At 34.3% G+C, this 27,322-nt stretch overlaps 5 protein-coding genes across 8 annotated transcripts in view; 2 read left to right on the forward strand and 3 right to left on the reverse strand.

Annotated features, from left to right (window-relative positions):
* LOC118735531 overlaps positions 1-27,322 on the reverse strand; it is a 321,256-nt gene that overhangs the window by 263,551 nt on the left and 30,383 nt on the right. The gene's annotated exons all lie outside the window — the stretch shown is intronic.
* Positions 1,231-3,865, reverse strand: LOC118735536 (tenascin). Of its 2 annotated transcripts, none has more exons than XM_036465337.1 (4): positions 2,596-3,865; positions 1,958-2,518; positions 1,691-1,888; positions 1,231-1,614 (listed from the first exon to the last, which is right to left on the reverse strand). In XM_036465337.1, the coding sequence occupies exons 1-4, from the start codon at positions 2,736-2,738 to the stop codon at positions 1,323-1,325; spliced, it is 1,194 nt and encodes a 397-aa protein (XP_036321230.1). In that variant the 5' UTR covers positions 2,739-3,865; the 3' UTR covers positions 1,231-1,322. The 2 variants fall into 2 exon arrangements, with proteins under 2 accessions (XP_036321230.1, XP_036321229.1); XM_036465336.1 differs by having other exon boundaries at positions 2,600-3,154.
* Positions 5,886-7,725, forward strand: LOC118735541 (platelet endothelial aggregation receptor 1). The gene is made up of 2 exons (XM_036465345.1): positions 5,886-6,478; positions 7,400-7,725. The coding sequence occupies exons 1-2, from the start codon at positions 6,276-6,278 to the stop codon at positions 7,599-7,601; spliced, it is 405 nt and encodes a 134-aa protein (XP_036321238.1). The 5' UTR covers positions 5,886-6,275; the 3' UTR covers positions 7,602-7,725.
* Positions 13,774-18,131, forward strand: LOC118735535 (fibrillin-2). Its single transcript, XM_036465335.1, has 3 exons — positions 13,774-14,460; positions 17,077-17,613; positions 17,694-18,131. Exons 1-3 carry the CDS (start codon positions 13,889-13,891, stop codon positions 18,001-18,003), a joined length of 1,419 nt encoding a protein of 472 aa, XP_036321228.1. The 5' UTR covers positions 13,774-13,888; the 3' UTR covers positions 18,004-18,131.
* LOC118735537 (tenascin) lies at positions 17,941-22,156 on the reverse strand. 3 transcript variants are annotated; one of them, XM_036465339.1, is made up of 5 exons: positions 22,045-22,155; positions 21,783-21,982; positions 21,162-21,722; positions 20,902-21,099; positions 17,941-18,375 (listed from the first exon to the last, which is right to left on the reverse strand). In XM_036465339.1, the coding sequence occupies exons 2-5, from the start codon at positions 21,959-21,961 to the stop codon at positions 18,105-18,107; spliced, it is 1,209 nt and encodes a 402-aa protein (XP_036321232.1). In that variant the 5' UTR covers positions 21,962-21,982; positions 22,045-22,155; the 3' UTR covers positions 17,941-18,104. The 3 variants fall into 3 exon arrangements, with proteins under 3 accessions (XP_036321232.1, XP_036321233.1, XP_036321234.1); XM_036465340.1 differs by having other exon boundaries at positions 22,059-22,149; XM_036465341.1 differs by having other exon boundaries at positions 20,902-21,096; positions 21,783-22,156.

The raw sequence follows: 27,322 nt of genomic DNA on the forward strand, positions 1-27,322 counted from the left end.
TTTTTTCCGAAGGAATAAAATTTATCGAATCAATAAATGTTATGGAAATTTAACGAGTTATCCACCTTTATTAATAAATAAAAAATTAATTAAACGTATCGAATTATCAATGTTTATTGCGTTGCGTTAAGTTAGTGGAATTTATCAACTTACCTATATTTATTGAACTGTCGTTATTTATAGAGTTATCGAAATTTAACGAGTAATCGTAATGTATTGAGTTATTTGAACTTCTCTATATCTATTGATTTACTGAAATTGGTCGAATCGAAGTTTTTAGAATTTTAAAACTACATATATCGAGTTATTGAAATTCCAAGGTTATGTAAGTTTAGCAAGTTATCACTTATCGAATTTTATCGTTTTATCAGTGCGTAATAAATTATCGAAATTATCGAATTATAGAAATTTATTGAGGTATTCCAAGTTTATCGAGCTGTCGATTTATATCGAGATATATTCATATCTTAGTTATGAAAATTTATCTGGTTATCGAAATTTATTGACAATTATCGAAATTAGTCGAGTTATCGAATTTTCTGGATTTATCTGATTTTAGAGATTTCTAAATTCGCCGAACTATCGATATGTATCAAATTATCGAAATTCATCGACAAACTGTCACGTTTGCAAAACCGCCCATCGATCGATTGGAAAATCGCCTCTCTTGCGGCACTCAAATTTTACAGGACAGCGAAAAAAGATAGGCGGTATTTTCTCTTGCTATTATTTGGCAAATCTGTTGTTTTAATAACGATCTTGCGTATTTGATGCATAAATCTCGATGCCTGGAGTTTAGGATTACCAAATCTCATTTTTGCCACAAAGGCGATTTAGGCGGTTTTGCAACAGCCTCAACGATATGTATGTATATTTATGTAATTATTCCCAAAGTATAGCTCATTTAATTATTTTAAAATGTTTAGCATTAAGATTTTCCGTCACATTCATGATATTTTTCGATATGTATCGATATATTAAGGAATGTTTTCACCGATATATCTAACGATAAAATTATTTACATTTCTGGCAATATGCTTTTTGCGATAAAGAATTATTCTATACCTATGGTTATCAATATCGTAGGCACTAATTGATATCGATATACATCCATATATAATTTCCAATATCACACTGCACATGTACGTATGTATTTATGTAGTTTAAAGATTACTCATACGCCATGTATGTATCTTAAATTAACCAATAATTTATAGAAAAAAATTACTCTTAATAAAAGAAACATACCAAATATATTAATGTAGTATTAATGATCATTTTAAGTAAATAATCGTGCAAATATTCTATAAAAACTACACAATTCAATAGTAAGGAAAAATTTTGTATTGAAACATAAAATGTCTACCAATCAGCATATTGAATTCCTGCAGCAGAGTCTCATTTAAGCGACTGGGCCTCATAGAGGCATATGTGGTCACCTTATCCGGTTCCATGCATTGATCAATGAAACGTACGTAGCCTTCTTTGCAGCGACAACGACCCTTTGAATTGCAATTTCCATTCGCACAGCGTTGATAGTTGCGCATCGGACCCTCAACAATGGAACAGCCGCAAACGTTGGGAGCAATGCATTTACCATAGAAGCCGCAACCGCTAGAGAAAACGAACAGCAATGTATCTTAGCTAAAATATGAAAATCTTAAAATTGTACTGAATAGTTGAAACTTACTTCACGCATATGCCCTCGCACTTAGGACCACGACGTACATAACCATTGAAGCAACGACAGACGCCTGGTGATAGGCAAATGCCATTTTCGCAGTCCTCATCACACACTGGCAGACAAGAGGTGGTATTCTGATCGAAACGGTAGCCATTCTGACAGACGCAGGTGGTGCGATTTGCGCAAAAACCATTCTCGCAGCGCCTGCAAGTTTCAGAAAGGATGAGAAGAGCAAATGACTTAAGGACAAACAAAGCTTCCGAGTTCACTTACATATAACAATTACTCTCGCACGTGCTACCATTCAAACGTTTCAAATAGCCATGGAAGCACTCGCAGTGATTTGGCGCCACGCAGTGTCCGAACCCGCAGTCCGGTATGCAAATCGGCTGGCAACCCATGGTGCTGGGTGGCAGTGCACGCGTATAGCCCTCAGCGCACTCGCACTTATTCGGCTCGACACAAATCTCATTGTGCGCACAACTGAACTCACAACGTGGCATACAGAATTTGCGTGTCGGATTCAATTCATAGCCCTCTTGGCAAATGCAAGTGCCATTCAAGTAGCACTGACCATTCGGGCATCCCAACGGACAAATCGGTATGCAGACATTGCGATGATTGAGCACAAATTCGTCAAAGCAACGGCAGATGCCGCCATCCAAGCAGAAGCCATTGGCTTGACATTTGTTGCCACAATCCGGCACACAACGATTCCAATCGAAGTCATAGCGCTTGTAACCCTTACAGCAGACTTCTACGAGATTGAAGTAGGGACTAAGTGTACTATTGCCCACAACTTGCACATCCTTCTCGAATTGGAAGAACACAGCGCTGTCAAAGTGAAGAAAACACCGATAATTTGTATACATTTAAAGCCATATTTTGGTAGGTACATATATTCCACATACTCACGGCACTTCGCGCCAACACTTAGACGGATGGCTGTTGGGCAATGGCAACGATAGGCCTGGCTGACGTACGTGCCATGGCTTGACGGTGGTTGTTGTGCTGGTTGTTGTGGTGCTCCAATACTTTTCAAACAGCGCACCATAGACAAAGCAAAACAGAAAGGCGAATGATAAGAGCGAATTGACAGCTAGAGTGCGTAGAAGTGACATAGTTTCGACAAAAGCGAAGCGATGAAAAATTTACAATAACAAATATGTTGCAATAAAAGCAATAATAAAATAAAAAATTTATAAAAAGAACTGCCGATGTTTTCAATCGGACGTCCTCAGTTTCTGAACTTCTTTTACATACTAAATTCTGGAGCGTAATTCAGCGCCAATTTTAGTACAACTGAAAACATAACTGAATAAAAGAAGTGCTAAGAGAACTTCGAAAAAATTAGCATAGATTTCATACTTTGGCTTTCTAAATGAAGCTTAGTATCGCAGAAATAGTGGCGCAGATGAATACTTTGCGATTAACAGAACAGATGGCAGTCAACGCTGACGGACACAGAAAACTACTGAAATTCCTTGAACTTGAAGCAGGTGCGCCTAAAAGAGCGCTTGGTTGGTGTTGTAGGACAGGTACGACGAATCTTGAGATGCGACTGGGCCTCGGCCGGTGTATCATTTATCGGCGCCTGTTGGTGGCTTGTGGTGCTTTCGGATCCACTATTTGATACCAGACAGCTATGTTTGTCGGTTGGGGACGCCAGAAAGTACTGTCCTGCCGAAGGACGTTGTTGCTGGTTTGTATTCCTGTGTATCGCACTGTTTTGGTGGACGCACTGCAGGTACTGATGGAGGCGCCCTTATTTTAGGTTAAGAAGGATTATGGGCATTCCATCCTTGACAGGAGGGATCCACCGGTTGCCGGAGGAGTTACTCCTAGGTATGTGGCAGGACCGTTGGGGCAACCTTCCATAGCGGTTAATTCCCCGTATAGAGTTTGTAGCAGGGAATCCAGACTTCGGGCACTTTCTGAGTTTGGGTTTTCTCCAAACGGGGCACAATCCTCTTAATGCATGTTGGCATCTTTACGACTCTGAGTGTGGCGTGGACTTTGAAGATGTCTGTGAATGTCAGAGGTACTAGAACGTCAGGAATCTCGACATAAGCTCCCTGAGTTTGCTCTGGCCATCTCGTGGGTACGACCTCTTAGCAAATATCGTGGTGGTATCGATAAAAATGATGATAAGAATATGATCGAAAACGAAGCAAATATTCATAATGAATTACGTTGATAACGAAAACTATATCGATAAAAACCAATTAAGTGTATACTTAAACCGATAGCTATAATAATAAAAACAAAATGATACAAAAACTAATAACTACAAAAAACTAAAACTATCGATAAACTAATAAGCATTTAATAGTATCGATATATCTATAAAAATATCGATAAGTATAATATATCGATAAATACAAAAATGGGAATACTGATATACTTAGAGGCATTTCATGATATCGATATCTATAAGAATTAATGTTTATATTACCGCAATTACAGCAATAAATACAAGAATAAGAATATCGATAAACAGATCAGAAAAACGATCCTATACCAGCAAAATTTTCAAAAAATATATCGATATCCGAAAAAATGCGACAAATGTATCGACATCTATAAAAATTTCGATAAGTATATCGATATCAATGAAAATTTCGATATATATATCGATATTGATAGTTACAGTGAATAAGGGAAAGCCCTCATTCAAAATATTCATATACAAAATTAATTTTTTTTTATCGCCTGTGAATAGAAGAAATTTACACAAAAAAAAAACTTCTCAAACGTTTCAGAAAATCTCACTTCTCAATCTGATTTTTGCAGTGTTTGTCTATAAACTAAACATTTTCTCAAGCATTATTCGCAATTTTTCTGTCGCAAAGTGGCTCCTAGTGCGAATGAATTGAAATGCATTTAATTTACTAATACGAATGAACATTTTTTATAAAGTTATTTTGTGATTGACCTTTTTTAAGCTGATTTGCCGATATGGTCTACCGACCGGCCATTAAAATTTAAAAACGAAAGAAAGAAATAGCCTGCTGCATCGAAAGTGACCGATAGTTTGCCTACTTAAAGTGAAATAATTATTTTATGTTAAAAATGCAATAAATCCTAATAAAACAAATTTTTTAATATTTTTGTGGAGAAAAAATCGCAGTAAATCCCAAAATCGGTGAAAACCATGAAATTTGTTTCCACTAAATGCATTTTTTTAAGAATTTGTATAATTTCAATAGAGCATAAACACATTAATTATACTTGAAACACTTTTCCTACCTATAGGATAGAATGTTAAAAGCAAACTGTATGCAACTAATTTTTTACATCAACCGTATTTTTTTATTTTTTTGTTAAACAAATTGAATAAATAAGCTCTGAAATAAACTGTTAAACTTTCCTATAAAAACTGTGTGTTTCTTTTACATACCTCTTTTTGGCAGCACTCTAAATAATTTCAATGAGACTAAGTGAATTCCATTTCGTTCCGCTTCACTCACGTTTAAGAAAAAGTAGAGAATTCAATATTTCTCAATTTGAAAATAAGGGAAAATTCCATATTAGAAAGTACCTGTTAGTTTGGGATAGCCGTCAAAGGTGATTGGAGATGCATTTGAGGACTTACGTTTTGAAGTTTGAGAAAAGGACTGATCCTCAAATGCATCTCAAATTGAGATTTTTTTTCAGAAATGTTTATTGGGACGTTATATAAAAGTACTGCCGCCATTGGCCCTAAAAGAGCCATTTCTGGGTTAGTCTTGAACTCGCTCGATTTATCGCCATACAGAGATCACCAATAAAGCTTTTGCTGCAGCAATTATAATCTACTTTTAGGCACAAAGCTTTAAAGTAATCAGCAGTATTTGTGGTGAATGAAATTTAAAGCTAATAAGCGGACTGAGTTTGTTGCCTTTAAAAAGGCGAATATTTACTGAAAAAAAAATGCAAAAATACAATAAGAAATCTAGAAGCCTTGAATCTTTGCTACATATAATATATGATAATAAACGAAAAGAGCATAAAATACTCAAAATAGCATCTATTTAAAATAATCAACCATGGCCCGTGAACTTTGATGCCACTGCGCATCCAATTAAATGTAGGTTACTTGACTGCTTAGTAATCTTATACTTATGTAGATCCAATTTTTTATATGCTTTCAACTTTGTAAAATTTTAATTGCGCTCAGAATTTCAACGTTACAGCTTGTGCTCTCCTTTACTGAGCTATATGTATGTGTGTATGTATACGTATGCACTTTATTGAGTAAAATCGACTAGAGAAATTTGTATCAGCTGTTTGTCTTATCAGTCAGGCATTGGAACGAAACGAGCAATAGTGTATTGACTTTCTTTGCGCAAACCATAGAATCTTTGATAAGGAAAAAGGAGAAAAATGTATATAAAGCGCAAGAGACGACATATTAAGAAATGTTTTAAAAAGAAAAGAGGAAAATTGTAGTCAGTGATGTGATGGCGGAAGAGCATGCTAGACTAAAGACATAATCAGCGTGGCGCTTTAGGTGAAGAAAGTGAGACACGCATGGCGAATTATTAAGAATATTAATTGTATTAATATCAAAAAAAAAATAAAAAAATATTAAAAATATATTGACGAAAATATGTATTTTGGTCCAAAGCTACATAACTTAAAAATGCGAAATTTCAAACACTTCAGCGCGCTGCTTCTTGCATTGTGCATTATTTTAAATCTAAACGTGGCGAATGCGCAATTTTGGAAACTCAATAGTCCAACTGATAGAGACCTTTTTATATTGGAAACGAAATCGTTAATGGCATCCGGTATTTGCTATAAGGAAGTGCTGTGAGTGAAAGTTTGTTTGGCTTTTTTAAAAAATATATGCATAGTTTATACGTAATATCGAGCCCTAACCGCGAAAATAACGTAAGCGATGCAGAAATGCATCTAGAAAAATTTTGAAAAAAATATCGCTTACGTTATTTTGGCGGTTAGGGCTCGTTAGTTTTATGCAGCGACCGTAACAGTTACAAATTTAATTAAAAAAATCGCTCTATAACAATTATTTTTTGGCTTTTATTTAATTACCCCTTAAATAACCGTTATTTCTGAATTTTATTTTACAAATCCAAAATAACAATTATTTTTGATTTTTATCTAAATTATCTGCAAATAACAGTTATTTTTGATTTTTTAAATTATATGTCTTAGATAACAGTTATCGAAGACTTTTATTTATAAAGGTAATAAATATAAATTAGTCACTGACCTTTATTTTTTTAATCATACTTATAAAAATCATTTTTTTAAGTCGTAGTAAATTTTTATTTCCCAACACCTTCTCAACTGGGAAAAATGTTAATGACGTTTATATGAACGAATAAAAAATACAAGTCAGTGACTTATTTATAGTGATGACTTTTACAAATGAAAGTCTTCAATAACTGTTATCTAAGACATATAATATAAAAGTTAAAAATAATTTTTATTTTGTTTAATAATATGAAATTCAAAAATAATTGTTATTTTTTTTAATTTTGCATAAAAATTGCAAATAAAAATGTATTTTCAAATTTGTGTTTCGATGAAAAAGAAATCAATTGGTATGCATAACTTTGTTGACAGTTTTCATCAATAACTGCTATGTTCGGTCCCTGTTTTTATGTAATACACAAAAAAAAAAAATAAAAAATCGTACTTTTTTCATTTTTGATCTGCCAAAAGTTTAGCAAAAATATTTATTTACATTTACTTTTCACTTTTTAGCGGTGAAGCTAATGAACCTACATTGAAAATGCAAACAATCTCGTATTGTTGTCCTGGTTATTTGCGCATTACTCGCTCGACGGCAATGCGCTGTGAACCCATCTGCACGGAAGATTGTTCTAATGGCATTTGTACAGCGCCGGATGTTTGTGAATGTTATCCAGGCTATATGCGCGCCGGTGGAAGATGTGAGGAGTTATAGTACACTATGAACTCTTAAATTTTGTTTAGTATATACTCATGTATTAAATTAATAAAATTAAATGAAACAAAAATGAAATACAAGTTTGAAATGATGTTGAGATACTGAACATATGAAATCAACACTGAACTTTTTTCGTTTCAAGTGAGCAGTGGATGCTATTATTAAATTAGTCCTATCGGGCTCGGGACAGAGAAAAAGACTTTTAATTTATAAGAAAAGAAAAAAAAGAAAGACTTTACTTTTAACTAGAATCACTTTGGGGTTGATCCACGTTCCTTCTTCTTTAAGCGATTCTGGCCGAGCCCAAAAAAGCACGTTAGTCGTTTCTCTTCTACACCAACTGACGCCAATTGGGAATACCAGGTCCTTCTCCGCATGGTCTTTCTATCACAGATGAGGCCTTCAGCTTTCATTGTACTACGTTTAAAGTCTTTAAAATCTTCTTTCAAAGAGAAGTTGCATTTATTTGAAAATCAAATAAGGCAAAATGTACTGATGTGTATGTATGTATATCGATACAATTACCGAAAGCATTATCTATCAATATTTTTACTGAAACTAGGGATCTAAATGCATTAATGCTAATAAATTATAGCTGTATTGATAAACTTACAGTACATATATTAGGGCGGGTCAATTTGTATGGGACATTTTTTCGATTACGCGCGTATAGCACATAACTGCAATCCCGTATTCCTCGGACTCGGACTAGTAAAACTGTCAAAAAATAAAAATTCGCTCAGAGCGAGAGAGTAACATTGAAAAGAACGGGATCGCTTTCTAGTAAAAAATGGTAACTTCTATCAACTGCAGCATAACCTCCAAATTTTGGTTGTAAATTTTTGGCTTATTTTGTATGTAAACACACTCAGCTCACACATGTAAATAACCAAAAATACCTTCAAATTCATTAGAATCCACTTAAACAAGTAATTAAATACTTTTCAACATGAATTAGCAGAGTGCACTTTTCTTTTGTTTACAATTTGGTTGCCAAACACACTACAGCTGATCGTTTGACACATTTACCAGCAAAAAATTCTCGGACTAAAACTGGTAACTTCTGACAGAGAGAGAACCGTATTTACTCTCCTTTTTGTCCTCTCAATAGTCAGAGAACCGAGTACGGGATCGATTTCCAGTAAAATCTAACTGATTCTGACTATTTCTGACTAGTCCGGACTCGTACGAGATCGCAACTAATGATTCTGCGCGTAATTCTAAACAAATTTGTCGAAGAAACCATGTGTTTAAAATCAATGTGGAGTTTTCCAAATTGCTAAAATAAGTTTCTTAGCATTTAGGTGTAGTGTCGTAAAAATGTGCTTAAATTGTTTATAAAAACATGCTATAAGGGTCTTCTGGTATGCGGAATTTATTTCTGCAATAATCTTTTTCTTAAAAGTTCAACCAGAAGGGCTCTACAGTGAAAATTTTCACATATTCTTTGAAGTCCTTTTTTCACAATTTGCAAACTCCAAATTGATTTTAGACCCAAATTTTCTTCGACAAACTTGCATAGAATTACATGTAGAATCCGCCTATTCTATACGCCCATAGTGAAAAAAATGACCCACCCTAGTGTATATGTACATACATATGTATATTAGGGTGCTTTTTTGGCGACTATTCTTTTTTACTCCCATCACGAAATTTTGTGGGAAATACCTAAACAAAAATTCCCTGAAAATTTGAGCCCTTAATATTAAGATTAAGTGCCCGGTCAAGGCGTGCAAAGATTTCCCGTTTAAAATACACGTAAACTTTGACTTTTTTAATCAAAATTCTATAGCTCAAAGGCAGTTTATGGTATAATCATGGTCAATGATGGGGTTTCTTCAGAATTGAATTTACATTTATTTCCAACAAAAAAGTTCCGGAACACTAAACTTTTAAGTTGAGGTAGTGTAGAATTTTCATGGAAAGTTTAGCTAAAATGTAGAAATTGTTAAACAAAATTGTCGCAAACAAAATGTCTGCTTCGCAGAGTGCGTGAAATTCCTGCGTGTAACGTTATGCGTAATTTATTTCATCAAAGTTCTACATACTTAAATTTAGCCAAAATCATAGCAGACATTTTTATTTTTTTATTGTGAAGCATGTTATCTTATTCCCATAATTTAACTTTAAATTGGGTTATTTTGAGTGGCAACCCTCATACTTGTAATTTAGAAATGAGGCCTTTTGAAACTAATTTTTGCAGATACCCATATTTATTATTTATTAAATAATTATAATTAGAAAATAATTCAAATATTCAATATTATATATATATTATGCATATTTTTGTTTAATTTAATTAAATTGGACAGGTGGGAACCCTTTTCAAAATATTTCCAAACTACAACCTTCTTAAACCTACATATTTCTTCTGACATTGTGATATACTTTCAATTACCTAATTTCAAGTCAAGATGTGAACGAGAATCTCCACCGGCTTTGACGGCTCAGCTGGAGCCCAAGGCTTGCGGCATGTTAGATATGGACGACGACTAAGCCTCTCAGGGCACCAGCTGGGTTACCGTGGAGATAGCCACCTCCAAGTATCAGTGCATAGACCCGTATAAACTTCTTTGAATTTCCCGGGCGCATGTGGCTGTCTGGCTTGTTTTTATTTGCGTAAGTCCAAAATTATTTTTGTATTATAATTTAATATCAAAACTGGCAGAAGAGAACAAGACATTTTTCACTTGAATTCAAGGTGAAAACGGCAGTTAAGGATTCAGATACTACAGCAAAAATCATTGAAATTAATATTTTATAGATTTTTTTTTAAGAGACTGCGTTCTGGTATAGAATTGCACTGTGGGCAATTTGACACATTTTTGTGGCCAAAATTAATTATGACCAAACAAGTTGATTATTTGAAACAACATAATTTTTGTATTTAGTGGCATCCTGATTTGCCACACTTTTTCACAAAAAAGAAAGAACCTTATTAACCCTTGACGACCGATGGGTTAAAAGCGGCCACTTTTTAATTTGCGGTTTTATTGCAAAAATTTGAATGCAGTTTTTTTTCTAAATATTTATATTTAGGAAAAAATGCCGTACATACTTTTAAAAAGTATTGCCAAATTATATTAACCCTTTCCCTGCTTTTGTACAATATATTGTACTTTTAATTTTTTGTAACATTTATGAAGTTTTGGAATGTCCCGAATAGTTTACGTAAATTTCAAAATCGAAAACGTTTCAAAAATATCTTTAGAATTTAATTTAAAAATAGACCATTTTATAAAATTCCGTGAACACACAAGTTGTGGTAATTTACTGTACAAAAAATACGTGAAAGTCAAGTAAAATCGCTAATAAAAGCACATAGTATGGAAATATAAAAAGCATCATATAAAAATTAAACTATCATGATTTAAAATATTTTTTCCGAGTGGCCAAAAAAAATGTACAATATATTGTACATTTACACTGAAAGGTTGTAAGTATCTTGTACAATATTTCATACAAATGTCCGCAAAGGTGCAGTTGAACAGGCAATTAGGGTGGTTTTTGCCGTGGTTTTTGAAAAGCTTGTGTGCTGTTGTTGCAGTAAAGGGTAGGTTTTTGATTTCTTGATCTACTGAAAGCAGAAAAACCGGTAAGGTTTACTAAAACGGATCATTCGTATTTTATATTGTAATTGTATCTGAAATGTTTCAGAAAATTTAAAATTTTTTTATGCATTATGAGGCTCTATGAACCTTGTAATTTAGAGGAAAATTTTTTATATTCAACAGTCTTCTCTTTCCTCTCTTGCCTTGCAAATTCACTATTGACAGTATAAAAATACCTACAAAAACCACTATTTCTCATAAAATGCAAAAAATCGCAACACGAAATTTACAGATGAAACCCAGCGCTCTTCATTTTACATGTTTTTGATAGTATAAACACGGCCAACTACGGCCAACATTTCAAAATCGTATTCAGAAATCACTTTTAAGGAAAAAAATAATAATTTAATGTTATTTAAGAGGTATGTATTTTTCTCTCAAAAAAAAAATCTACAAACAAAAACAGTTATAGATCTTAAAAGTAGTTACTTTTCTCTTTAGTCGCTAAATTTTTGTAAATTTTTTATACAATTATTAAATATGGATGTTCGAAAATAGCTAAACAAAGAGAACACAAAATCGATTCTAATATTTCACTCACAGACAAAAAAAGATACCATTATTAGGTTTAAAGTCTTCTTTATCAATAGTTTTTCTTTTTTTTTTGTAAATACGAAAAGCGACTTTTGGCCACATAAACTGATCAAATTACCCAGGGTGCATTGTGCCTATGGCGTTATCAAAATCAAGAAAGCTGGCCATAGAGCAAGCTACACATGTCTTTTAAAAGCTGGTTGAAGTCAGTATGTACATAGCTTGCAAATTATTGGCGACAAAATCAAACAAATTAAAATCGCTTATGTTTGCCTACACTGATCTCATGAAAATAAATCTCAAACAGCCAACAAACTGACATGAACTGTAAGTTATGTACACTGTATCTATTAGCTACAGATGTATATATGTACCCACAAGTATGTAGGCGCTTTAAAATCATATGTGCGCCTTCGTCTTAATGAGATAAGAATTTATAAACATTATTAACAAAAATCTGAGCTACAAAAAAAAAACAAAGAGCACATAAACTCTGTACAGCAGCTTATTGTTGTTGGCATGATTAATCTGGCAACAATTAAAAAAAAAACAACACAACAACACGAGGTTCGCACAAAGGCTAAATGTGTAAACAAAATCGTTTGATATGTAAGTATGTATGTACATATGTATTTGTACACGACAAGACCGGTGTTGAAGCTCATTTCAAAAATGACGTTATCAATAATTCTTCGAAGTAAATAAAAAAAAATCAAAACACAAATCACTCGCGAGAGATTTACAGCTTCATAACATTCATATACGTACATGTGTGTGTATTAAAAATAATGAAAGGTATGAATGAGTTCATATTTAAAACGTATATTAAAAGGAAGAACACCACTAAAAATGTTTCCTATAGGTGGCGCACAGGTCGATATATTTGGTAAACTGGTATTTATGGTCCGATTTCGTTCGTATTTAGAAAGTTTGCTTTAAAAATATTTATTTTTAAAATTAACTTATTTTAGTTATGAATTTTTGCATTTCAGCGACGATCTTTGTTACGTCTTTTTTCATTTCAGGAGATGATATGTACCTATGTGCACTTATAATTTTTTTTGAAAAATTATAAAAGTTTATATATTTATGGCAAGAATGCATATTTATCGATACATTTTTCAATAAATTTACCAATTTACAGTAATAATCACTACATAACTTTAAATATGTACTAAAATTATTGCCTTAGTCGATATCATTTCGATATATCTATCGATATTCTTTTCATTATCGCTATCGTCATTTTTATCGATAGTTATCGCTGCCTTTTATTTTACTTTTAAACACTTTCCCTACCCGTTTTAAAGTTATTGAAGCTTAAAAGTAGATATCAATATTTTTTTCTAAAAGGCAAAACTATAATCGCATTAATTAACTCATTCTCTTAATGTTTTTTTTTTTTTTTATGTGCACACATGACAACAATAACGAAAGAATAAGTAGAATTTTATTAATCTCTGTTTATGTGCACGCTAAAATCACAGCTTAACTTGTAAGCTTGTATATGTGTATATGTATCGAGCCCTAACCGTCAAAATAACGTAAGCCACATTTTTTTCAAAATTTTCTTTTTGATGCAGAAGGGCTTCTAGATGCATTAGAAATATTTCTGCATCAAAAAGAAAATTTTGAATAAAATGTCGCTTACTTTATTTTGGCGGTTAGGGCTCGATATGTATACACCCTCGTGGTCAGCTGATTAAGTTAAGTGATATTTCAACCAGTTTCGACTATTTTTCTTTTCTTTATTGATGTATATATTTTCTTAAAAAAAAAGTCTAGCATATTACATAATCAGCACCATATAAATCCACATTCAGAATATTTAGAACAATTTTAAGTATGGTAAAAGATACTTTGCACAATACGGTCAGCAAAAAAAAAAAAATAGCTAAAACTTTTCAAAATGTCACTTAGATTAATCAGCTGGCCGCAAGTGTACATACATTCATGAATACAAACCGAAGTAAAACTTTGCAAACAAGCAATTTTATTATTTCTGCACTACTCAAATAATTTTGCGGCAACTTGCAGCTCAGTTAAAGCGTAGCTTTTGCCAGCAACGGTTGTGTCTTATTCTCAGATTCAAATTCTAAAACATACAAAGTGATCTCATCGAATTAATTTGCATTTCAAATGCATTCGCTCATGCCATTTCTAAGCGCACTACTGCTGCTGACAGCAGGTGGCGCGCATGCGCAAATTAAAACATCCGGCATTAAAACGCACTACCCAGCCGCACCAAGTTCGGGTAATTTAATTTACAATGAAAACAATTACACTGCACAATACAATCGCACCTTTGTGCCAGCGGACATCTATCAGGGCGGCAATGTGGGTGTGGTTAGTGTAAACACCATCGATCGAAATGAATCCGCGCATATGGCAGGCGGAAGCCACTTGGCTGCCGGTGAGGAGTATCACTACTATGGCGCTGGCGGCAGCAGCAGCGATTTCAGCAGTGGTGGCAGTTATAGCAGTGGTGGGAGTTACAGCAGTGATGGAAGTTTTAATAGTGGTGGCAGTTACAGCAGTGATGGAAGTTTTAATAGTGGTGGCAGTTACAGTAGTGGTGACAGTTTTAGCAGCGGCGGAATTGCCCGTCAGCGTGTACCCTTGCGTGTACCACAATTTTTGGATGCCACTGCTGAGTTCATCAACAAGACGCGTTCACAAATGGCCTCTGGCATCTGCTACGCCGAAGTGCCGTAAGTGTTTGACAAATGTTTTGAAAGTTACTTTTGCTTAAAAGAAAATGGATAATATGTAGCTTTAATAAGTCTATTGGCGAGGTTTGGGTTGCTAGTTTGAAATCTGTTTTAAATTTTCCTCCAATAGATCTATAATTTAGCGCGTAGTATTGGGTGTGCCATGGTGTTCCTAAAGTACAGTTTTGAGGTCCAAGAAACTAATGGAAAGCCGTATATATTGTGAATTTTATTAATTTTGGGAGAAGTATACAACGACTCTGCCATCAGCCTAAAGTCCTCTCATTGCAAAAGGAGGTAGATGAATTACCTGTGTTAAAATTTCTAAAAATTAACTAGTACCAGTTAGTTAGTGCAATAGTGAGTTACTGTTTTTTTTGGTAAAATCTGTCGCTGTTTGTGAAGAGTACTGCTTAAACAGTAGTCTCAAGCCCAATAAATTGTGCAAAACAAAAATTAAATAAATATTAAATTTTGCCACGATTTAACTATATACATACAAACATATAACTCAGAGTGAAATTTATCGACTGCTTCGCAATACATCTTTTTTTAAGTCGCCATCTGAATTTTTAGGGCAACAACGATCATTTTGTTCCAAATTAATTTAATAAGGAAAACCCACATCTCTTTCTTATTCTATTCTATTCCCATCTAATAAATATGTGTGTATTTGCAATCAATATAAGCTCAGATGTTATTTTGATGAGTTCTTAAGTAATATTGAACTTTTGGCCCGACATCCTCATTGTATTGATAACTCAACCGAAAAAGTGTTGATAGTATTGTTGATATTTTTGTTGTTTTCTTTTCTCTTTAGCTTTCCTTCTACATTCAGTGATCAAGGGTAATTATTTACCAAAAAAAATTAAGACAGTTGTTTGTGCAAGCGATTCAAATTAGGTGTACGAAATACGCACTTGTATTACTTGTAGTGGTTTTTCAAACATTTTTATATTTTGTTTTTATTCATCTCAATGAAACTGATTATTCAATTCGGTATTTACAAATAAGATGAATGTTCTAAGCATCGCTTGTTAGAGAGAAATATAAAATTCTGTTATGCAAACAAGTCACGACGTCATTAATACAAGTTTTTTCAATTTATCATTTTCCAGTTAACCCTCAGTTTGCAACATATGTAGGTATTTTTACTCCCGTTCAAAAATCTACTTATGGCAAATTCATAATTTAAAAAAAGTTATTTAGATTAATTTACTGTGGCACCACTTGAAAGTGGAATGGAAGTACCCCCTCTGGCAAGCTGTTCTGCTTTCCCTTCGCTGCTGTTTAATTAATATTTGATAATTTTTTTTACTAAACTTGCTTTCTTTTTTTTAATTTAATTTTTGTTGTAAGCCCATAAGCCTTATAACAATTATATTCGACAATTTTTATTGAGCTTGAGACCGTTTTTTAATGAAAAACTATTGTTGGAAAAAATGGAAGAAATGATAGCTATATCGGATTTATATATAAATATGTATTTTTTGATTTCGTTTAATTTTTACAAACTTTTTTATGTATATTTTCTTTTTTTCTTTATTTTTCCATTAATTTTTAGATGTTCTTTTAAAAAGAAGTTTTTTTTTATTTCATTTAGTTTTAAGAAATTAATTTTATTTTTTTGCTTTTTCAAATACATTTTTTTAGTTTCATGTTCTTGTAATTTTTAGACTTTATTGTTAAAATAAGAAAAACATTTTTAAAATATTTATTTACTGTTGGAAAATTTTTTTATTTATTTTTCTTTCTTTTAATTTTTGGATTTTAGTTTTTTATAAAGACAATATATTTTTATATTTCATCTAATTTTTAGGATCTTATTTTATTTTTTTAATTTTATTTTATTTTAATTTTTAGATTGCCTTTTAAGAATAAAAAAAAATATTTTCATAACTTTTAAGTATTATTTTCTTTTTTGATATTTTTTTTCAACTTAATTTTTTATTTTGCTTTAGAGAGAAAACAATTTTTTTTTTAATTGCATTTAATTTTTTAAACTATTTTTATTTACTTTATCTTTATTTTAAAATGTTTTTCTTTATTTATTTATTTTTTATTTATTAGTTTTTATTGTTTTAAAAAGAAAAATGTATATACATATATATAATTTTTAATTTCATTTAATTTTTAAGAACTTGTTGCTAAAAGGCCAATAGCATAACGCTAAGACCTCCTCGTTAGCAGATCTTTCAAATAATCTTTCGAAAGATATTAAAGAGCTTTCAAGATAGTTGCCTGAATTGAATTCTGTCTTTTGAATGACTATGGTGTCACCATAATGGTGAGTTGAAAGACAGTTGCCCCTGCGCCAGCTAGGGAATAGGTGAATTTACTCAACACGATTTGCTCTGTTATTCTTTAAATAATAAATAATTCACTCAAACCGTTTAAAAGTGACAGAAGAAAGTTATTCTAAATTAAATAATGTTTGATTACAATTAACATAAGGTTGACAAATCCAAACAGTTACAGAAATGTTACACTTAATCTCCCAATTTACCAGACCAGAGACCGTGTGATTCCTCTTAATTGATTAGGAATTGAAAAAATTTTAAACCCTACAATATTGAAATAAATATTAATAATCTTTCCCTCCATCTCTGCTTTCAGCACCGCATCGCTTGTTCGTGACAAGTCAGTGATACCAGCTGGTAATGGCACCAGCACCGACAAAAGTAAGGTGCAGATTTGCTGCGAAGGCTACGTACGCAATCCACACGTCTACACGCGCTGCGATCCCATCTGCCTCGACGACTGCCCGAATGGCATTTGCACTGCGCCCAACACTTGCGTCTGCATTCCTGGTCATGTACGCAATCACGAGGACAAATGCATTTCTACCTGCCCCATCGGCTGCGGCAATGGCGTATGCGACGCACAAAATCAATGCCAATGCAAAACTGGCTACACACTAGAACCAAACACTCGGCAATATTGTGTGCCCCACTGCGATACACCTTGCGAATATGGCAAATGTGTGGCGCCCAATAAGTGTGATTGCTACGATGGCTATCGGCTGACAGCTGGTGGTGTGTGTGAACCCAAATGTGACAACTGTGAGAATGGTCGCTGTACGGCACCCGGCTTGTGTACCTGCAATAAAGGTTACCTGAAGGTGAATGGCATTTGTGAACCCGTATGTACACTGTGAGTATTTCCAAGCGAGTTGGAAGCTCAAAGCTTCTTTCCACATTTACTACATATATATTTTTCTCTATGTGCTACAGTGGCTGCGATAAGGGCCGTTGCGTGGCTCCTGACGTCTGTGAATGCTCCAAGGGGTTCGAGCTGGACCGCACCGGCACCAAATGTGTGCCACACTGTGATCAACCCTGCCTGAATGGCGTTTGCGATGGTGCAAATAGCTGCACTTGCAACCCTGGTTACATACTGGATCCAATACAGAAGAGTGTTTGCCAGCCGCATTGTCCACAAGGTTGTCCCAATGGCTATTGTACTTCGCCAAACTTTTGCGTCTGTAAGCCCGGTTTCCGCAAGTCTGGCATCAAGGGACGTCAAACATGTGCCGCTGTTTAAATTGTTTGCATGGATTGTTTTAAAAGTTTTATATACGAAATGTTTACCTTAAAAAGTCGTTTGATTTGTATGTTATTAAACTATTAATTATAATATTTTTTTTATTTTCCCTGTTGCATAAATTGAAATTTACTGCCTATAAGTATTTCAAATTCACGTCTCAACTGTCGACTGAAATGTTCTCTTTGCTCGTAGCCAGTCATCATCTCATTTAGTTGCGCTGCTTCGACACATCTATCGATGAAATGCGACATTCGAATTGGACAAATACAACGTCCGCTGCGATCACAGAGTCCTGATATACAGAGCTGCTTAGTTAGCTTGCAACCGCATGCGCCCGGTTCCATGCAACTGCCATGGTAGCCGCAATCCCTACAAAAAACTTATATTACAAATTGTTATAGAGTTGGATCAGAAAATTGCGAGGAAGGTCGTAAGTGTGGAAGGTTTAAAAAACGAAGATCAAATCGAGTTCGTAGGCGGCATTTGTAAGCAATACAGAAACATTGCTTTTTATTATTGATTTGCCTCTTTAACCAAAAAATATTTATTTAACTCTTCAAAATAAAAGCCCCGGATCAGTAATATCAATACAACCTAGTCTTGGTTAACATACAATTAGCTTATACCAAGGGTTGACTCGGTCATAAATTTTCTGGTAAGTAATCTCCAAAATGTTAAGTCACTTAATGGCTATCTTGGGCCGTTTTAACTGTGAGCTTTAAATCTAAGCCGTATGGCTTGTATAAACATGTAAACGGTATGAAATCAATCTTGAACGCTTGCTAGTATTGTGTGGAGAATTTGACCAATATTAGCGATGGAAACTTCTTTAAAGATTTATAGTGAATATATGACGAACCACTAAAAAATTATGAGCATAATTTCTGATTCGTAGAAGTGCTCTACTTTCGGCTCAATAATGTGAGGGTACGTTCACACAGAAAGCGGAGCCGTTCCAAGATGAGTAAAGCTTTCAACTTGTAGCTATATGAAAGTGTTCATACAGGAAGATTTTTCAGAAGCGTTTTGGAGATGAAAGCAAATAGAATTTTCCAATTATTTTTTTTAGCTTCATGATGCTGCTGCAAACGAGACATCAAAATATTCAAATAAAAACGAATTTTACAACTAACTTTTTGGATAATATTAAGGAACTATTTTTGCCGGTTTTCGATGACGGTAAGTTTTGTGCTATTTTTGCCGCCGATTCCATGAGAAAAGCTCTGCTTCGCTTCGTTCAGTATGAACACCAGCAGTTTCGCTTTGTTGCAAACCTTAGGGTGCGTTTTTGGTTAAAAGTTCTTTTTAAGACTCTTAACAGAAAAGCGGGGTAAAAGTAGTTCCATACGTATACGCTAATGACTTACGCCTAATCGTCTTAACTTCCTTTTTTTCGAGGACCGCGAGGATATTTGCGAAGATGATCGGCGGATGCGGCGCTCATGAAGCCGTTAAAAGAGTTGATAGATCGCTTGAATTTATGCAGTATACTCTGTCAGCCTTCTCGGTATAGAAGCGTATATTCGGGTAGAAGCCATTTAAAAGTCTCTGAAATAAACTGATCTAGTAAACTTCTCACCAATGAGGAATGTTAGTAGGGACAGTCCTCAAGGTGGAGTGATCTCTCTCATTTAAGGGCTGACCACCATCAACTTAGTACTGCTTAAACACGACTAGAGATATAGATAGGGAATGTGGTATTAGAGTGCACCCAGAGAAAAAAAAATATCATTTGGGGCTGGAAATAACGTCTCTAGGAAAGCTGAATGGCTAAAGCCTACGATTACATACGCAGCCGAAGTTTCTGGCAGTTATACGGGGTCCTAAGCTGAGTTAAAACATAAATATTGGAGAAGATGATTCATTTAAGTATTTATTTATAGAAAGGTTTTACTCTGGATCTATACAGCGGTTGTACGTCTGATCTTATGCAATGGTTCCCTGGAATGGTGGACAGACCTAAGGAACCAGTGTAATAAAATAAAACTAGGCAGTCTTCAGAGAGCCGCATGCATGGGAACTACAGGGGCACTTATAACTTCCCTAAACCTATTTCCTTTATAACTTCACATAATGTATACCGCAACATCTGCTATAAGACTCGGTGTATGAAAAGAAATAATGAGCAGTATAATTTCTCGATTGCCACGCAAGATAAGAAGGTCTGTCGATTACGTACGACCTAAAATAGAATTTCAGAGACCTTTCGGGGTTATTCTTCTGTCGAGAGACGACTGGGACGGGGTAACTTGATATCTCTGCATGGATACTTCATCTGTACACCGTTGACTCCAAAATGGAACGCAAAGTTGGAGTAGCAGTCTTCGCCGAATTCTTGCAATTAAGACAATCAATCCATCTGCCCGATTTTGCATGTGTATTCACTATAGCTGAAGGCTGCCATCTTTTAGAATGTAGTGGTTTACATCACGGCAAGCGTGTAGCCATTCTCCCGGATATCTAGACGGTCATTTAATGAGCTATTTCCATGAGCTATACAGGTATTGATTCGTTAAGCCTCCTAATGTCGACCTTTAAGTACTAATGATGGGTCAATCAATGAGTTTTGAGCATTCCTAAGACTGAACCCATTTCGGGAAATGAGGATTAGAGATTTATTTCCGGTATGCAAAAATATTTGACAAAAGTGTTTAGCGCGGGCCAAGTCATGTACCTGGTGAAAAACGTATGGCAACTTTTACTATTTCAGAGAAATTAAGTGCTTCAAGACTTTCGAAAGAACGCAAGAAATTACCATACGCGTAAACCTTAGAATATTCGAGTTTGGGATAGAACACATTTCTCAGATCACCTATATCCGACACAATGTCTAAAGTGTATTGCTGAAACTCTAGTTACTCTATGAACTGTATTAACTACATTAATTTCACCAACCTGTCACATATTGGCTCACAATTAGCTTCACTATATTCATATCCTTCAAAGCACTTGCATATTCCAGGTCCCACGCAAATACCATCACGACAATTCTCGCCGCAATCAGGCAGGCAGCTGGTGGTATCCATGTCGTATTTGTAGCCATTACGGCACTGACAATTATTACGCGATTCACAGAAACCATTTTCGCAGCTTCTAAACACACATGAAATACTAACTAACTCCTGTCACTAAATACAAAATCGGCAATCACTTACATATAGCACTCAGCTTCGCAAACGTTCCGCAATGGACGCTTAATATATCCCTTGAAGCATTCACACTTATTCGGACCCACGCACTTGCCATGCCCACAATCGGGTATACAAACTGGCTGGCAACCCAGATCTGTTGTCATTTTATAACCCGCCGTACAAGCGCACTTTCCCGGCGCCACGCACTGTTGATGCGTGCCACAACCCTGCGAACACTGGGCGCGACAAAATTTTCGCGTCTCCAAATCCAATGTGTAGCCCGGATCGCATTGACATGTGCCATTTAAGTAGCATCGTCCATGCTCACAGGCAATTGGGCAGGTGTGTACGCACTCGCCACGGTCGTTGCGCACAAACTCGGCAAAGCATACGCACTGATTGGGCGCATGGCAATGGCCATTGCGACAATTGTTTGGTGAGACTCCGGAGCAGTCTGGGATGCACTGATCGCGATCGAAGCGTGATCGCATATAACCTTCGCAGCAGACTTCGATGCGTTGCCAGTGAATTGTTGAGCCATTGCCGCGTATGGGGGCAGCAGGTGAGGTTTGAAAGTAGCGGGCGCTGTGTGGTGGAGGAGATTAGTCCAGAGTTTTTGTGTTTGAGGTACCTTTAACAACTTACGGCACTTCCCGCTGACACTTATTACCGCGACCATTCGGATCGTTATAACGCAAGGAAAAACTTCCAATCTCATAGTAAATGTCGCCAAACAGCTGTTCGGCATTTTGATCTTGTGCAGCAATGTAAGTAATTGCTGTTAGAGTTAAAGATGCGAAGGTACACGCTGGTAGCAGTGGCATGCTGATATGAATTCTTTTCAACTTTAATTAAGTTGTTGATAATTAAAGTTGCACAACTAGCTCAAAATCATAATTTTTCGTACTTAGCTTTGTCTACCTTTTAGTTATTTAAATGTTGTTTCTGTTGATACGAACTGATCTTAGTGTCAAATTCAATTGAATCACAAAATGTCCCAATGTTGTCAGTCAGCTCAAATGAAAATAATCTTATCAGTACTGAATTACTAAATATTGTGATGGAAGTGAAGATCGACCAAATTACATTAAATACCGAGTAGCGACACTTTCTGCAAAATTTAGTTTAAAACATTTGATTTGAAGTTTCTCAGTCTCGGCAGCCAGCTCGAAAACGCCTTTTTTCAGACAACTTTTCAAGAACGCCCTATTTTAGATTTTGATTGAAGACCGCCCTCCCTATAGGTCTTTTTTTGCACCGAATTCTGAGATACGGTGTTTTTCAATAAAATTCTTAAATAGAGCGTTCTTGAAAAGTTTTCTGAAACAGGGCGTTTGCGAACTGGCTGCCGAGGTAGGTCGATCTTCCACTCAGAGGTCGAAATGCAGTGTCTTATGTTCCTCATTTTGATTTTTTATTATTGCATATAGCTACCAGTATATGGCTTAAAATTGGCATATTTCTTAGTTGTTTCCAAACAATTTATTCTTTGTTCTTTGAGTAAATCCCAACAGTAAATTTGCAACTATAAAGTTATGGCCTGGAAATAGTTAAGGCTTGATGATCTTGCCTATCGTCACTCTGGTCAAGGTCATGCGGCCTGTGCTCTAAGCTTTAAAATGTTTTCTGTGACAAATAAATAATTTTTAAATTTGATATGCAATTGTGCATACTACATACAATCTGACCTCATAATACAAATGCAATTCCTATCAACAAAAAAAAACCTTCAAACATTCAACCGCTGTGCGATAAAAATTTGCATATATGTATATCTACAGAGTGCTACTTTGTTTGACTGCAGTCAGATTTATTCATGGAATTAGTTAATAATATAAGACGAAACTTATTAGAGTCTACTGATAAGGGGCTTGTACAATTTTTTTATACATATTTCAATGTTAAATCAAAAACCCAGTTTTATATAAATAATGTCAAAACAAAACACAAAAGTCAGGCAAAATGCATAAACTATTCTATACCTAGTACAAGGGGGTGCAATTATTCGACGTTTTCCAAAACCGGACTTGGAGTTGTTCGAAAAAAAGTAGTTGGAATAAACTGGCTCTTAACTTTTAAATTCAGATATGGTGTATGCGGGTTAGCGGTTTACGCCGACAGGCTTTGCGGCGGCGGCGTAGTCAACTTCAAAAAGAGTCGGCGGCAGCGGTGACGCCGGCGCGTCGGAAAACGCCGGCGCTACTGCGCATAAGGTAGATTCTACTAATCTTATCATGTCATCTCGTCAGCGTTAGGCATTCGCCATGCCAATTAAGGTTATAATTCTATTGAATTCATTCATTGAATTAGTTTTAAATTTAAATTACGTTACTCCCTACTTGAATAAAAATGTGTGTCTGGCGCTGATGGATGGGCGAACAGAAGAAGGTCTGAGGTACTTACATACATACACACATGGCTCTCTATGTTCTCTTCAGATCCGTATGTTCTATTTAAATTTAAAGAAATAAAAAAATTTAAAAAGTTAAGTTATTGGGGTAATTTATGTCGCCATCAATAAATTTTTGTAATAATCTTATCAACTGTTCTGTTAAATTACGGACTTCTTACGATTTTTTGCGGATTACATATTGAAAACAAGGTTCGTCGACCTGTTTCTAAAAGTTTAGGCCATCAACTCGATCCAGAATGGGCCTTTTTGACCCACTGTTTAAAAACATGCCTTATAAATGGTTAAAAATTCCACTAAAATATTAAGCCTCAAAATTTTCTAAGGAGAACCGAATGCAATGAAAAAGAATACTAAATATTACCAAAAAGGGGGAACTTAGCCCTGTATAGAAAACATTGCGATGCGAGGGAGCAAAACCTACCTGGGGTTTGACCACCACTAAGAAATGCTAATGTAATTTTCACACAGCCACCTAGTACTTGTATACGTATGTGGGACCCCAGAATAAAATAACTTACGAATGTAAAAATTAGCAAAAAAAAGTATTTGCTTTTTATTGAAAGTCTGTTCAAAATATTTAAAAAAAAAATACACAAGAAAATCAATTTGTCTTTGTTTTATCTCCAATAATTGAGGAGATATTCGCGGTAAAGTTTTTGATGTGTTATAACCTGTTGTTGTAGTATATGTATAAAAAAAGTGGTATTGTTGTAGTATTGAAAAGAATTATCTACTGCAGAAAAAAATAGTTAGGTTACCAGTATTCGACCATAATTTAACTGTAATAAGCGCTTTCGATCGAAAAATATGCTACCTATGTTTTTTCTGAATTATGCTCTTTGTGGAAAAATAAAGGAGATCATATTATTTTCCAGTGGCCCAAATTATGCAAAAACAACTCCTTTAAAAATGTAGTTTTCATTTCGTAAATTTGTGTTTTTATACTAGTAGTATTTAGTTCCTTCAGACGATGTATTTCAATGTACATACATCATGAAAATTTTGTACGAAATTCCTTAGGCGCCGAACGCCGCCGCCGCCGCGCCGATATTTTCGTAACTCGGCGGCGGCGCGTAAGAAATTGTTTAAATTTTCGAGCCGCATTCACCTTTCTGTAGAAAAGGCAGTTCTATTCCCTCTATTCCAATGTTGCCGTTTTAGCCTTTGGCGGCTAGATTTGGCTACAACTTACTAGTCTAAGATCCAACACAGAGACGACCATCATCCATCTGTTTAATAGATGAAATCTTTTTTCTATGAAATTTAACGTGTTGGTAGATATTTTGCGAGTGGGTTGGCTGAAAAAATACTGGCAGGATGTTTTTATTTAAATATTCAAAAATTATTATTTTTTTTTAATTCTATAATCATTTGTTTAATGAATGAATTATATACCAATCGCAAGTACTAAGCCTATAAAACGTCCAATCTATTTTTTTTCCGGCCTGCCTATTGGGTTGGCAGGTATTAACAGGTAAGTAATATTAGTAATTTTCACTCCAAAGTAGATTTCATCCGATAAACAGACGGGTGAAGGTCTGCCTTTGTCGAATCTCCTACAAAACCGATATAAATTTCAAATTGCCACTAGCCCTTTGGAAAACTTTTTCATCATTAACACGAAAAAATTTTATATGACTTTCATAAATTTCATATATGTAATGACGTTTTATTTTCTCGAAATAATTTCGCATTTCTTCTGCCCTGAGATAGGGCTGTCAAATTTGGGTGTTTTTTTTTCTCAACAAAATTTTACATGTTTCTGCCCTTGCGAGTGTTGCCCAGCAGTTTTGTATTCATATTTTTCAATAATTATACTTATGTTGTAATGAAGTTAGTTGTATAATTTTATTAAAATTAATAAGTTAGTGCAAGCATGAATTTTCAAGTTGGCCTTTTTTTTGTTCCTTTACATTTACATAATGTTGCCATCATATATTGAGGCAACATTTTATTTGGGAAAAGAAAAACTAGAAAAAAAAAAATAGCTAAAGTTTTTAGCCACACCGATTTTTTAAGCAATTTTTAGCTCGTTTTTAAGATGATTTTGGTTACTACTAAAGATGATTCGCGGCAACACTGCTTGGTATGCAGACGCGCGTCATACCCGTTGCTTCTGCGCGGTTGGCAATAACCAACAATCTCTTCCGCAGCGGTAAGAAGTGATTGGGAAATGGAATCCCGCTGCTCAACGCACTAAATTTCGCAACGTAAAAATAAAAAAATAACAGGAGAGTCACACATGAATTATATGCATATTTGGCTAGAAAACATGTACCGTGGTCCTTTCATTTTTGCATATACATAATCTAAACAATATATGTAATCTGATGTTTGTTGCTAAACCAGCAAAAAATATAAGTGTTCGAATAAAAACTGTCGAGTCATGCGAAAGTTCGAACTAATTGAGAATTGCCCATATACATATTTATATGATTCAAATGCATTTTGTCTTGTAAATAAAATCAGATGATAAGTCATCGGGTTTCCATCGCCGTTCCAATCGACGTGTCAATTATCCGTGACTGCTCGTCGTTCTGCAATGAACAGTATTGCCTAGTAAAATACATACATATAATCAAATTTTATTTTACACCGTTGTTTTCAGTGACGAAAAAAGTCCATTTATTAATTGACATTTGTTTTTTAAGAGTTAAGTAGCAAACCATATTTTTAGCTCTTTGCTCCGCCCCGAAGTCTTGCTATCTTGTCATAGCCTTGGATTTTGCTTCGCATGATGAAACTACTACCAAAGAACATTTATAAATTTATTTATTATATTATTTATAATTTTATTAATTTTTATATTATATAATTTATTTATAATAATATATTTATTATTTATAAGTTTATTTATAAACGTTCTCTGCTTTTGCGACCGCTTCTTTAACCACACTGCTAAAAGTATGTTACGCACAGCTTATAACTGCGTAAAACGGTAGGTGCTCGCCTTCAGAAAAGAAATCATGGTTACTTACTGAAACGTTGCATGTTTTATGGCGCAACGTGGTGGAAATTGTGAATATAAATGGAAGAAATTGGAATTTCCTTTAATAAAATTCAATTTCCTTTCACTTTTTAGCAACCCCTCTTCTATTTCCGCAGTAGTATTTTAGCAAATCACCGGTTTAGTCGCGTCGTGCCTCGTAAATGTATACAAATTGTGCTTAAAATTAGTGCAAAAAGTGAATATGTTAATTAGTTAGTGTGGTGTATCTATTATATTATTCTATGTATGTTTGTATTTATGTAAAAATATGCGCAAGTGCAATTATCGATTGTGATATATTAAATGAGAGTGCAAGTGTTCGTAGCGTTTTGCCGTCCACTTAAATTTCTCAAGATGGCCGCTTTCCATAGAAGAAAAAGTGTGTTATGCAGTAAAATGCGTGAAAACGGGTGATCTAATAAATTTGATGAAGTTGTCATATTGCTTGTGCATTTTGTAAACGTGAGAAGTTGGTTTGCTGCTGCTTTGTTTTGCAGATTTGTGTTAATGTTTAGTAGAAAAATAAAAAAAAATTAAATTAAATTAAATTAAAGTAAATAAAATAAAATATAATAAAATAAAATACAATAAAATAAAATAAAATAAAATAAAATAAAATAAAATAAAATAAAATAAAATAAAATAAAATAAAATAAAATAAAATAAAATAAAATAAAATAAAATAAAATAAAATAAAATAAAATAAAATAAAATAAAATAAAATAAAATAAAATAAAATAAAATAAAATAAAATAAAATAAAATAAAATAAAATAAAATAAAA

This window comes from Rhagoletis pomonella, unplaced genomic scaffold, assembly GCF_013731165.1.
Source record: "Rhagoletis pomonella isolate Grant_MI unplaced genomic scaffold, Rhpom_1.0 Rhpom_scaffold_00003, whole genome shotgun sequence".
NCBI classification, from domain to species: Eukaryota; Metazoa; Arthropoda; class Insecta; order Diptera; family Tephritidae; genus Rhagoletis; species Rhagoletis pomonella.

Coding starts and splice junctions, on each gene's coding strand:
- LOC118735537 (XM_036465339.1), bottom strand. CDS start 21,961: ATGCCACTGCTACCAGCGTGTACCTTCGCATCTTTAACTCTAACAGCA. Junction 21,100..21,161: donor TGCGAAGCTGAGTGCTATAT/GTAAGTGATTGC, acceptor ATGTGTGTTTAG/AAGCTGCGAAAATGGTTTCT. Junction 18,376..20,901: donor TGTGAGCCAATATGTGACAG/GTTGGTGAAATT, acceptor AGTTTTTTGTAG/GGATTGCGGCTACCATGGCA.
- LOC118735536 (XM_036465336.1), bottom strand. CDS start 2,805: ATGTCACTTCTACGCACTCTAGCTGTCAATTCGCTCTTATCATTCGCC. Junction 1,889..1,957: donor TGCGAGAGTAATTGTTATAT/GTAAGTGAACTC, acceptor TGAAACTTGCAG/GCGCTGCGAGAATGGTTTTT. Junction 1,615..1,690: donor TGCGAGGGCATATGCGTGAA/GTAAGTTTCAAC, acceptor CGTTTTCTCTAG/CGGTTGCGGCTTCTATGGTA.
- LOC118735541 (XM_036465345.1), top strand. CDS start 6,276: ATGTATTTTGGTCCAAAGCTACATAACTTAAAAATGCGAAATTTCAAA. Junction 6,479..7,399: donor ATTTGCTATAAGGAAGTGCT/GTGAGTGAAAGT, acceptor TTCACTTTTTAG/CGGTGAAGCTAATGAACCTA.
- LOC118735535 (XM_036465335.1), top strand. CDS start 13,889: ATGCATTCGCTCATGCCATTTCTAAGCGCACTACTGCTGCTGACAGCA. Junction 14,461..17,076: donor ATCTGCTACGCCGAAGTGCC/GTAAGTGTTTGA, acceptor CTCTGCTTTCAG/CACCGCATCGCTTGTTCGTG. Junction 17,614..17,693: donor TGTGAACCCGTATGTACACT/GTGAGTATTTCC, acceptor TATGTGCTACAG/TGGCTGCGATAAGGGCCGTT.